This window comes from Spinacia oleracea, chromosome 5, assembly GCF_020520425.1.
Source record: "Spinacia oleracea cultivar Varoflay chromosome 5, BTI_SOV_V1, whole genome shotgun sequence".
Classification (NCBI taxonomy): domain Eukaryota; kingdom Viridiplantae; phylum Streptophyta; class Magnoliopsida; order Caryophyllales; family Amaranthaceae; genus Spinacia; species Spinacia oleracea.
In genome coordinates, this window is record NC_079491.1 from 9,086,694 (window position 1) to 9,099,866 (window position 13,173).

Here is a 13,173-nt window from a genome sequence, read left to right on the forward strand (position 1 = left end):
GATCTGGATCCGGATCCATGTGTGGAAAGTGGATCCGGATCTGGATCTAGTAGGATTTGGTCCATATCTACCCATTGCCATTCCTACCCTTTGCTCGAGCCTACAAACTATCAAAGATAATAATGAATTCATACTTCTCACCAATTGTTGTCGTCGCTTTATTGCTTGTGTTTTGTTGTAGACCTTTATAGATATTGTGCCGCCACTTGACTACTACAAATCGCGTCATTTATCGACGCTTTTTAGCCGTTTATTCGACGAGAATTAATTCTCGACGCTGTAGTCGAGCGTCGAGAATTAATCGACGCTCTTTTGCGTCGATAATCTCGACGAAATTAGGCGTCCACCTTCATTTCTCTACCCTTTCCACTGTCGACATTCTCGACCAAATTTGTGGTCAAACATAATTTTGTCGACGCTTGTTTATGACAAGAATTTTCTTTGCGCGTTATTAAATTTTGCGGGAATTTGATATTGACATATAGCATCGAGAGTTAAGTTATGTAAAAAGAAAAAAAACGTAAACATTTTTCTTCGCTTCACAACCACATTGAACTTACAAAATTGTAAAATTGTATTAAAAGGTTAAATAACTAAGGTAAACCCAACCAAACATGGTCAGAACGTTGTAACTTATTCATATAATATAACGTATAAAGTACAAAATTATGAGGCTTACACGGATTTGTTTAAAATTGACATGCTAACTAATACCAGATATTGTAAAAACTAATATTCTGCTTATTTTGTAAGCCTGACCGGTCACAATAACCTCCATGCGAAACGTGTTGCAATAGTTTCCATCTCCCTATTGTGCAGCTAGGATACCCGGGTCTTGATTCACACATCCACACGATCAGGTACTTCACATACAAGGAAGTACCTCCATCTGATACACTTCTGAAGTGGATAGACAAACAGAACTTGTTGTCTCCAAGTTTAACGCCTGAAGTAAAATAATGCAAAGGTCCAGAATGAGTAAAATCCAAGGAAACAGTAACTACAAGAAAATCAAATGCCATCATATGCTTAATTTTCATCGTCAAATTCAAATGTTAGTTCACAAATAAAACACACAAGAGCAGACTAACGACATCACCAAAAGTAGCAGATATGAGAAAAAAATGTCACAAAGAAAATCAAATACATGCAATTATACATTATACGAGTGCATCAGTTGACAGATTCAGGGCAATGCATTTTCCAATATAATAACAAAAAAATTGATAAAAGGAGGACAAAGGAGTAAGACTTGGACATTCCAGGAAACTAACCAATACTGAAAATAGTATATCAAAACAGAGCATAATTCAGCTCTCTATAAAAGCAAAAGGAAGCATAGGGCTATGCTTAAAGTTAAATCAGCGGCTTCTAGTAATTCTATGCATATCACAGACTAGAAAGAGAAGAACAAGGTGTAAGGAGGTGGAATGCTCAAAATAGCAGTCACTTAATATAATTCAGTGGAGTTCTTCTAAATCCTACAACTGGAGGAACAGTCTTATAGAGCGGCTGATATGCCTGAAATTTTGTACAGAGAGAGTATTATTTACATTACCAGAACACGGGTAGTAAATGCAGAACTCATAGATGTCAGAGTATGACCTCACACTGCTCTTTACATTACCAGAACACAGGTGTAAATGCATAACTCATAGATGTCAGAACATTTGCTAGTAGAGTATTACTTCCTCCATTCTTTATTAAATGACACAATTTTTTTGTCACGTTTGCCAATGCAATATTTCAACCATTAATACATTTTATTATCAATGGTTAAAAATTATAAAAATTTGATATTATAAAACTATAGGATGAGACGATTATAACAAGACCCCACATGACTATATTTTTTGTTAAGTATAAATCACAATTGATGGTCAAAGTATATTATATGAATAGTGCTAAAACTACAATTGTGTCATTTAAAAAAGAATGGAGGAAGTATTTTGGACGGAGGGAGTACTATTTTTGAAATTAAAAAAAAAAAAAAAAAATCCAGAAATACTGAGTATAAGTGAAGAAAATTACCAGAACATAGGTAGTAACTATTCGACTCATCAATTTAACTATTTGTCTTTATACCTTAACTATTTTGTTATTCAATTAGTTATGATTTTATAACTTTTAGTTATGTTTCACACTAGTTTAATTAGTATCACAAAAGTGGTCTAACCGTTAGACGGTCTTACACAAAAGTTTTGATACAGTATTTACTTTCACCTTGAAATAAGTGGCAAACTACACGATTGAGCGTCATCTTAGGCGTATTGTCCGCCAAAACCTTCATTTTTCCAGCAAAGCTAAAGGGATTAATTCCCAATTATAGTAAACAATAACATCATTACCCTAAATGATAAACAAAACTATCCTTACCACCTTAAAAATTCCCCTTGCCAGAAAACAAGCAAAATTATTAATTTTTTTTTTTTTTACAAAAAACAATTCAAATTGATGAAAAATTAGCCACTCCCTCATAACAGATCTCGAATTTTTATTTTTTCTCTTTTACCAAGAACATTATCTAATTGTCATAAATTTCCATTTACATCCCATTACAATTTCAAATAATTATAAGAACAAAAAGTTCCAAAATTGAAGAAATTTGTGAATTTGTTTTACAAAATTACAAGGCGATAAATGGTGTAGACGGGATTGGATCTGAGGTGTTGGGTACGGCCCCTCAAGTAAGTTGTGATCTTGAATCTCCTATATATGCCTAAAAGATAAAAGAACATGTCTTATTCAGGGCGTTCTGTAAGGAATTTTGTGGAACAAGAGCTAGGACCTTTACCACATTTTGTACTTTACGCAATCCTGGAATGGACCCTAATAGGATTGCTCTTCCTTGATGGTTTCCTATCATTTGTATCAACTGAATTCGCAGATTTCTTCGACTTGCAATCCCCATGTGTGTTGTGTACCAGGATTGATCATATCCTAGCACGTAACAAACCGCGTTATTGTTGCAATCAAACCATTTGTGACGGTCACAAGAAGGATTTATCCTCCCTTGCATATTGTCATGTTCATAGGAAACTCTCTGATATCAGAACAATGTGTAAGGGATGCCTCCTTTCCTTTGCTTCTACTGATAACAATAATAATAATAATAACAATAAATCTGAATGTTCGTCGTTGGAATTGTTGTTTGATGATGAGATGAAGGCTAGGGTTCGGTTGCAACCTCAATGGATGGATGATACCGCGAATGGAGGAGGAGGAGGAGGAGGAGGGAAGTTGATGTATTGCTCATGTTGTGGGGAGGCTATGAAGGTTAAGTATCATAATAATAATATTACTAGTAATTCTGGGATTCTTAGTAGGGTTCCTAGTAGGCTTTCTCAGGCTCAGACTCAGGCTCAGGCTCCTGCTCCTTCCCCTCGATCTCCTTTTGGTACGTGGAGGGCAGATGATGTTCGGACCACCTTGGAGTTGTCCCACATTCGTTGTCAGGAGCTTAAGTCGTCTGAAACTACCATTCGCGGTGAGGAGGATGCATGCAATGTTGTCATCCCAACAGGTAAGGGCTCGTTCGGTATCACTATCAGTTTTCAGTTTTTGGTTTTAAAAGTCATATGGTTTAGATTTGAATCATGAACTAAAAATAGACCTCACATTTCTATGGTAATCATGTTGATTTTGAAAACTAACAAAAAAAACCGGAAATTACATTTTGTATATAAAAAAAAAAACAATACCGAACGGGTCCTCAATAAATGATCATGTGCTATTTTGCTTGGTTTTGTATTTGTTGCAATCATCAAAATGATCATTCTAAATACTTATTCTTTTGCATTTACACCAATGTCACCAGTGGAGAATCCAGAAACTTTTACCCTTACAATAACAAAGGTGAAATTGAAACATTCGAAATAAACATAGCTTTAGAAGTTCATTCTTAATAAAGAATGTGAAATCGGGAACCACTTCCAGTCACCTTAAATGATTGATATAGTAAAGTACTACATATGCAGTATCTTAAATTCATAGGATAATCTCTGAAACAGAGAACTAACAACATACTGTTTGATCTATTTGTTTCGTTGCAGCCGGCAAGGAAGAAACCAAACTCACAACAACAACAACAACAACAACAACAGATTTCGACGATTTCATGGAAGAATTTGGCAGTAGTAAATCATTTGGCAGGAATTCATCATTTGGTGGGAACACATCATTTGGCAGAAACACATCATTTGGCACAAGTACATCATTTGGCAGGAACCCGTCTTTTGGGCGGAATACATCCTTTGGTCGCGGTATTAGTAGTAGTAGTAGTAACAGGTTTCTCGGCATTAATACTGATTCAACAGCCGCAAGCCCAAGGCTAACCAACAGGGTTCCAAGGAAATCACTCCTGGAGAAAGTCGAGCTAGGGTCAGACCCTGTCGAGACAATCATAGGAAATGAGACGGACATTGAAGTTATCATGACCCGTTTGAAGAATCAAATCCGTTTAGATAGGAAATCACTTGTAGCTCTTTACATGGAGTTAGATGAAGAGAGAAGTGCTTCTGCAGTTGCAGCTAACAATGCAATGGCTATGATCACGCGTTTACAGGCAGAAAAGGCGTCTGTTCAAATGGAGGCGTTGCAGTATCAGAGGATGATGGAGGAACAAGCTGAGTATGATAAAGAAGATATTCAGATGTTGAAGGATTTTCTGAACAAGAAAGAGGATGAGATTAGAGATTTAGAGGCAGAGTTAGATCTTTATCGAGATAGATGTGGTTTCCCTGATGTTAACCGTGCTGATGCTTTGGAAAAATCTTTGTCATATTCTTCTATTTCTGAGCATGGAAGCCCGTTGTTTAGCATTGGTGGTTCCTTTTATGAAGAAGGTGAGAATAGTGGACGGAAAACTGATGATTATGAGGTTGGCGATGAATCATCACATGAAGAAGATGATGAAGAAGAAGGTGAGAATATTGATGGTGAACGCGATCAACACTTAGATGATGATGATGATAATAACAGATCATAAAATTTAAAAAAAATACAGAGAAAGACAGTTAAGAATCTTCAAAAACTTCAGAAAATGGACTACCACAGCGATAATATATGGCACGGACTCAAGAAGGAAAGATGATGATAATACAGAAAGTCGGCCATAGATCGAAAGCATAACAAAAAAACCTTAGATTAAATGCTGACAAGAATGTCGTGTTTTATGTGAATTGAACATGTAGAATGTAGTAGTCATAAAACTGATAAAGTGATGCAGATGATGATTTTCTTTAACTGCAGCTAGCAGATGTTGGGCAAACATGATTGTATTTTATCAAGGATGTTTTATATTACAGTGACATTAGTTCATTGCTGTGTGTTGACTCTGGGGATAATTTACAGTTTTACACTATTGTGTTCTGTGACACTGAACAACCTCTCTGGTTTTGAAGTTTTACACAAATATATGGACCTCCAGATAAGGCTCCTTTATATCCGACTTGTTTTGTCTTAATTTATTATATCTGAAATACACTCATTTGCGAGTGATAATATATGAAAATAACTTATTTTCTAAATTATCTCAACTTATTGCTAACGATATTAAAATGGCAGGCCACGACACTGGAGCACTTGACATAGCTGAAAGGAGGTTACACCCGTTTTACCGCAATTTAGAAGGTGGACCAGTGAGCATGGTTCACCTTAAGAACACTAGTATATAATTAAAAGAACATTTGGTTACGTGAAAAGAACATAATGTGTTTATTATTTATATTTTTAATAAATAGTGAAAAAATATACTTTATAACAAAAAGTGAAATAATATACGAAGTATTTTATAACAAAAAGTGAAATATTACAATGCATGTTCTTTTGTCGTAACGTCATGTTCTTTTGCTTATGCACATATCTTTTGGTGCACCATACTCACTATGCACCATGATCCATAGTCCACGGATTGCTGTTTTACAATAATGGGGATAACACAAGATCCTCCTACGATTATCCATCCATTGTGGTTTTCCACGGCACCTTTAACGCACAATGTTTGTCATCAATATCTTAAAGGAAAAAATGATTCCAATAATCCAACCTTTGGGAATTTAGGCACCATTCCCTTGTTTAGTTGGAAATGTTGTAGGGGGTGAGAATCGTTATCCCAATCTAGTTCAATTCCCTTGTTTGTTTAGTGGGAATGGAAAATGGTGTGGGTTTGGGAATGGGAAATAAAGCCATCAATTTCTTGGTTTTATTACCGGGGGGAGAGGAATGCTAAACCTCAAGTGGCTTGTGTCCATATGGACACAAGTGACCCAAATACAACTATTTTTAGTACCAACACAACATATGTTAGTACCAAAAACACAAAATAATTTGCATTGGTACTTCTTAGCAATGTATTGGTATACCAATACCATACAAGCCTTAGACTTCCTCGGGGGGTGGGAATTGTGAAAATTGTAAAATGTCAATATTGTCATTAATGAAAAGGGAGGAGAAGATGATTAAACAAGGATATTTTCGTAAAATTATATTTATTCCCAACTTATTCCCTCCAACATACCAAACAAAGAATTATCAATGTTTCTACGAACTCCCCAATAACAATTCTCAATCCATTTCCCACTCTTAATTCTCCTATTTTCTATTCCCACATACCAAACGCCCCGTTATAGTGGGAAATCGTTCTACAAGAGTTGAGACCCTTCTGAATTCTGTGTCTTCTCACACTAATTAGAAGAAGGAGAAACTTAATGTTTTATAATCAATCAAGAACTTCGACTTCTGTAAGATTTTGAGGCTCCATTTTCATTAAGAAAAAGCTTACTCTTGATTAAACTTCAAGTCGATTTAACAATGCTTGAAGATGTCAAACTATTAAGACCTGACAAAACTACTGTACCCTTCTGTATTTCTGTAAGATTAAGATGTAAAATTGCCAACAGGATCTGCTGATAAAAGTGAAGCATAACTTGTTAAGATGTTCCTCAAAGCTAAGATAATCACAACATTTGGAAATGTTAAAACTGGATGTGGATATCTAACGTCATTCATACGAAGTATTTAGGCTCAACAAGGCAGATATGAACATACTTGTAGTTGTATGACCTAAGACTGTACGTCAATCTTAGTTTAGCCTTCCATCATGGCTTTTGCAGCATCAATAATACTGTCTCTAAGATCCTTTGGAGCGCGGCCTAAGACTGTATAGCCTTCTTTGTCTTCAATATCTACATCTGCTCCGTGTCTCACTAGAAGAAGTGCAACCTGTCACCAAATCAATTCCAGAAATTAGAATATGAAGCCTAATTCATATAGCCGACAGTAATGAACTCTTGTTTTTGCAACTGGTAAACGGAGTAAAATGGTGTGATTGAGTTTTAGGTGTGGCAATAGCAGGGAAAAAAAGAAAAAAAAGAAATGAACATATTGGCCATTTTCAATAGCTCAATTGGTGAGCGTTTGCAAATCTAACTGATGTAATACCAGATACGACTCCAGTCTGAAGAGGTTTTTGTCAACTGATATTCATTTCAGCAAACTCCACACAAGTACAGAAACAGGGCCACTTATCAAAGTTTCAGCAGACGAAGAAGGCAATAAAACCCAACTTCACCCTTCTTTTTCTTCAATGTGAAATTATTAGTGAAGTTTGAGGGAAGACAAAAGAAAGTTATCACATAGCTAAGCCCATTAAGAAGATAACATAAAAAGTTATCTCTATCTAATATTTACCTGTTTGTTTTCACATATGACAGCAGTCATTAGAGGCGTCTGATTAGCTTTGTCAAGGGCATCGATCTCAGCTCCTTCTTCAATGAGGAATTCACACAGCTCTGAGTGTCCTGTGCTAGCTGCACGATGCAGTGGTGTGCATCCAACCTAAAACAAATGCTTGAGCTTCAGCCGCTATGTAGCATCATGAGTACTTTTACAAAAAGAACGACGAAACGCAAAAAAAAAATAAAAAAATGTTGTTTTCACTATAAAAAATCTAGTGATAAATACTGAACCTTATCCTTAACATTGATGTTTGCACCGTGAACAAGCAACATGTCAGCAATCTTCACCCATCCCTTGCTAGCAGCATAGTGAAGAGCAGCTCGACCACCATCATTTTTCAAGTTAACATCAGCTCCTGTCCATAATAATATAACTCATGTAATATAAGAAATAAATTTTTGAAGTAAAATATACATCCAATAACAAAAACATTGAGCAGCAAGAAGGTATAGAAGGAGGTTGATTAGCAAAATCATTCCCAAATAAACAGATCAGCAACTCAGCACAAGGTGCAACAACTAATAAGCCGTCTCTGAGAATTGCAGTCACGTCACCAAAAAATGTATTACGAATTTCACCACAGATGGGGTTTTCGGACGTTGAGAAGTGAGAAGATTAACCTCTAACCACCGTAAAATAGTAGAGATGCTATTTCCAAAAGACCCAAAGGGGAATAATTTTCTAATGGAAGCACAAAATACGAGAAAAAGGGAGTCAAATACTTTTTAACCCATCCCTTTAAATGGCACATTAGAACTAGTTGCTTGAAATTATATTGAAGTAGAAATCATGGTAAAGCAAAAATACTATTGACAAACAGGATTTTTCTAGGCGGTAGTAATAACAATTGAAATAATAGTGATACTATGAAACAGCAACAACAGTGATAAAACAAATAAAAAAAAAAGGTAGATATATTCCTAAAGGAGAAAAGAAAGGGGTGGGGAAGGCCAGGAACATAAGCTTCTTGTCTTACTACCCCATGAGTCCAGCATAGTGGGTGCTTAGAATTTAGAACATCTATTTCTCCTGTTAAATGATATTTTAGCCGATTTTCTTAAAAGTGCATGTTATTGAATCAATGTCATTCCGAGCCTTTAAGTGACTGATTAGTGGGTTTTAAGATTCCAAACTTCCTTATATGGCCATCGGAAACATTCCCCCAAAGTTTAGAAATTTCAGAGACCGGGTCCCGGAACCTCCAAATTTGATTAAAAAAATAACCCATTGTGTTCCTACATTTTTGGCAAATTTGAACATTTTCAGACCCAGAAAAGTTAGAGGTCCAGATGATTCTCATATTACCCCATGGGTCCCCGGGAGGCATGTTCGGTGCTTAGAACCATTTATTGCGACTTTAAATGACAATTTAGCCGATTTTCTTCAAAACGGATGTTGTTGGATCAAGGCCATTATGTGGCTTTAGGTGACCAACTACTGGGTTTTTTATTCTAAACCTTCTTATATAGTTATATGACCATAAGAAACATTCCCCAAAATCTTAGGAGCTTCGGAGACCGGATCCCAGAACCTCCAAACTTGGTAAAAAACCGTGTATTATCACTAGGAATGACCGAATGACATTTCTTTAAACGCCAAAAAGCAAAAACGGAGAGAATATTACTGAAGCAATAACAAATTCAGAGAGCATCGAAGTTGCAAATTTATGTCAATGCATGATGTCTGAATCCTAGATTCCAATGAATCCAAATTAGGTTAAAAAGACACAAGGTGAGATAGGAGAAATATGTGTAACATCCTCAAATTCTCCTGTCTTTTTTAGATCAATAAAGTCTATAAATTAGGGATCTGTGGTCTTATACACATCTCTACACTAACGGTGGCAGCAGCAAGAGAGAACTCTTCAGTAAATTCAAGACATCTGCTACTTTCCCACAGCTGGGGAAGACCTTCATGAATGTGCCCATCTTTCTTTCTATTCAAGTTAACAAATTAACACCAATTTTCCAGCTAAACTTAGTAGACTTGCTTATGTCAAAACATACTACGGTTTGGCCGCATGTTAATTGGAATAAGTACATTACAGCAACAGCTGCAGGAAATTCTCACCATAGCAAAATGGTAATACTGTCTCAACGTCACTATTCTGGACACTTCATCTACTCTTGTCTAGCCTTGACTATCCAACATTTCTTCTTTTTTAATATTTCAAATTTATAGTCTCACATGCTTAAATGCCATTATGTCCAATTAACGTATAACCCAGCTAAATTATGCTACTATTGGTAAATTTTAGCACTCCTAAACTTGTGCGTTTTGTTGATTGGGACAGTCAAGGTGAAACAAAGGGACTCCTAATACAATAAAGTTACAAACTCTGGGAGCGGAGGTGCATTTAGAAGACAAAAAACGACGCATGATATCTGAACCTTACATTGTAAATAAGAAGTCACAAAACATATAGAACACCACATTGCACATCATACACGTAGTTTACCGTAGGCATAGTCATGTACTTTACAAGTGTGAGGAGATATTTGCAAATAGAATCGGCGGTCCACATCATGTAAAAACCTCCTCCTACACTCACACTATGACCAATAAGAATGACCTTAGGCACATTAGCAATTAAGCCCTCACAGCAGTGTATAAAAAGGCGCGCCTAGGCTCTGAGGCGCAAGGCGATTGGAGCCAGCGCCTTTTATTGTCTAGGCGAGGCGATTTCGATGAGGCGCAAAAAGGTGCACAAAGGCGCACTTTGAGGCGCAAAAACGCGCACCTGCCAAGGCACACACCATTTTCACTTTTTTTTTTACTTTTTATTAGGGCGCCTCACTTCAATGAGGCGCGCCTCGGGCGCTGGGAACTCCAAATCGCCTTGTTGCGCCTTGAGCCTTTATTATACATTGCCTCGCAGTAAAAACTCATAACCAATTTGGAAAAAGAAGATCAAAATTAATATTGTGGATAGGCTTCTAGAGACCGTTTCAACTAAATTCAACGTGAAATTGAAGTCCATGTCAACTTGCCTAATGGGCGTCTGAAGTCTAAAGAGTTACGGAGTACAAACAAACTAGGACTAGAGTGAAAGTCATCATGCTTGAGGTCTAAATTAGATCATTTCTTGTAACCCCAATAGACCCTCCAGAAAGAAAGCCCTTACAACTGGAATAGGCAATTATTCTTTGTGCACTGCGAAATATTTCCTTCCTACCACAAACGAAAAGAAATTGACACGCTACCAGGAAAAGGAGTGAGAAGTTAGTATATAGTTTCTTTTACTGCCCATTAACAACCTCTGCATTTTCCCACAAGCTGTTCCTATTATTTAAACCAAGGGAAGTTTAAACTTCTTTTTTGTTCGCCCATCAGCAACTCTCATTTTTCCACTTGATTGACCCTATCGCCACCTTTTTTTCCTATGGACAACCATGGACATAGGAACAAGTGAAACTAAAGAAACTCTCTCACCTGTTGCATCTCCCCAAGAATTCCCACTTAGAGTAAGACTGACACAGCACCCCCATCGTTATCGAAAATTTCCTTAAAGGCTTCTCTAATTTATGACAATGCCCTCTATACTAAAGTTGGAAAGGCGATGTCCTGACTCCTGAGACCTGTGACACATTGATTTTACATCATACTTTGAATGAATTTCTAACATCTATTTCATGGTTGTGAACTTGTGATCGCAGTGTAGTTGATGTGAATCCTATAGTAAATTTATATGATAAAATGGGTCATTAAATTATGTCTCCCAAAACCATGTGCACAAAACTGGGAGTCTGGAACAAACCAATGTCTCAAACAAATCCATAATGCCAAACACATCGAGCCTCGGGAATCAACTCAACATAACATGACAAATTCTTATAAAAGCATAATCACAAGCCAATCGTAATCCTAAAATGTATGAAAAGATCATGGCAAGTACTTTCAAACCAATCAAAAGTTCAGCACTAAACCATTTGTGCCCATCTTCCTCACTTTACCCCGAAAACCAATAATCATTCAATTGCAGCAGTTTGATGGGGCAATTAAGTAAACACAAACCCATTAACCCAAATTTGAAGCTTGAACGACAAGATTCTTAAATTTACAGTAATCCCTGATAAATTATACTAAAACCACAAAAGAAATGACATACCTTTAGTGAGGAGAATTTGGAGAATGTCAAGATTCCCAATGCTGGAAGCAGAATGAATTGGGGCCCACCCTTCTTCATCCTTGCTATTAATCACCTTCCCTAGTGAATCAGCTTCTGCTAGAATCCCCACCAACTAAACAAAACCCAGAAAAATTAACCAGCAAAAAAAAAAAATGAACCCTAGAAAAAGAAATCAAAAGCAAAAAAATCGAATGGAACCTTGGAGTGAGCTGAGGAAGTGGCGACGTGGAGGAGAGAGCGGCCATCTTCGTTGCGAAGAGAGAGAAAGTTGGAGAGCTGGTCACTGGAGAAGGTGTGGAAGAGTGAAGCGTCACCGGACTCGGCGGCTTTGAAGAGGTCGGTTGCGGTGGTTTCTGTCTCCTTTGAAGCGTCAATTTCCATCTCCATTAACGTCAACACGAATGAATAATTTTTATTAACCTCTCCGTTTCGGGCTCATGCGTTAATCGCAACGTTTCGACCTTATGCTCGCTCTTGCCGATACACAATTTTGACTATTATCAATACCGTTTTTAATAACTTTCTAGTAAAATATAACGAATAACGCGATTAATTTGAAATAAAATGAGTAGCAAATAAGAGTTACAGAGTATTTATTATCAAATTGTATGTCATTAGGTTTTATGATAGTAAATCGTGATCTGAGTGAGTTTCGAGAATGTATTTTGATGTTTGCGATTTAGTAGAGTTGCTAGACGACTGTGGTATATGTAACCAAATTAAGAGTTTATCATCGTTTAGGAATTGGGGCTAGTTAATTCATGTTACACTATATAATCGATGTGGGGTCAATGTGTGCATATATTGATCGTGTAAAAATAAATCAAGTCCATTTGACGGTTGAGTGTCAAAATGTTGTCAGGTCGGTTTAGTTGTTAATCGTTTGGGACTTGGGGATGGAGTATGATACAAACGAGTTGAGCCGAGCCTAGCCGAGCCGATTTTAGTTTGTTCGAGCAAAGCTTGATAAAGTGTAATAATGTTCGAGCTAAATCGGGATTGCGCTTGGATGAGATCTAAAATCTCTTGTTCGAGCTTGACTCTTTTATTTAACGATCTTAAAATTTTGTTCAAATTTGTTTATTATCTTTAAAATCGACTTTTGACCAGACTTTAACCAAACTCGTGCGCGACTAGTTCACGAATATACCATCTCACTTTTATTCTTACAAATCTACCGTAGACATCTCTACTCTCTAGGGCCTAAAACGCAAATTTGATGGTGCAGGCGTGTGCACCGTGCTTTAGGTGCACCGGAAACAAAACGACATAAAAAACACATAAAACACGCTTGTTTCATTAAATCC

The 13,173-nt window shown here is 36.8% G+C and overlaps 2 protein-coding genes across 2 annotated transcripts; one reads left to right on the forward strand and one right to left on the reverse strand.

The window, feature by feature from the left end:
• The first annotated feature begins 47 nt into the window (after positions 1-47).
• On the forward strand, positions 48-5,269 carry LOC110794447 (probable myosin-binding protein 5). The gene is made up of 2 exons (XM_021999428.2): positions 48-3,523; positions 4,053-5,269. Exons 1-2 carry the CDS (start codon positions 2,737-2,739, stop codon positions 4,985-4,987), a joined length of 1,722 nt encoding a protein of 573 aa, XP_021855120.1. The 5' UTR covers positions 48-2,736; the 3' UTR covers positions 4,988-5,269.
• Positions 5,270-6,858: 1,589 nt separating this feature from the next.
• LOC110794469 (uncharacterized) lies at positions 6,859-12,343 on the reverse strand. Its single transcript, XM_056827983.1, has 5 exons — positions 12,065-12,343; positions 11,846-11,978; positions 7,968-8,092; positions 7,690-7,836; positions 6,859-7,221 (listed from the first exon to the last, which is right to left on the reverse strand). Exons 1-5 carry the CDS (start codon positions 12,251-12,253, stop codon positions 7,087-7,089), a joined length of 729 nt encoding a protein of 242 aa, XP_056683961.1. The 5' UTR covers positions 12,254-12,343; the 3' UTR covers positions 6,859-7,086.
• Between the last annotated feature and the right edge of the window lie 830 nt (positions 12,344-13,173).

Bases quoted from the DNA above. Each gene is read 5' to 3' on its own strand.
- LOC110794447 (XM_021999428.2), top strand. From the start codon at position 2,737: ATGTCTTATTCAGGGCGTTCTGTAAGGAATTTTGTGGAACAAGAGCTA. The intron at 3,524-4,052 runs GTAAGGGCTCGT...GTTTCGTTGCAG, and splicing joins CAATGTTGTCATCCCAACAG to CCGGCAAGGAAGAAACCAAA.
- LOC110794469 (XM_056827983.1), bottom strand. From the start codon at position 12,253: ATGGAGATGGAAATTGACGCTTCAAAGGAGACAGAAACCACCGCAACC. The intron at 7,837-7,967 runs GTTCAGTATTTA...CATTTGTTTTAG, and splicing joins ACATCAATGTTAAGGATAAG to GTTGGATGCACACCACTGCA. The intron at 7,222-7,689 runs GTAAATATTAGA...ATTTGGTGACAG, and splicing joins TCATATGTGAAAACAAACAG to GTTGCACTTCTTCTAGTGAG.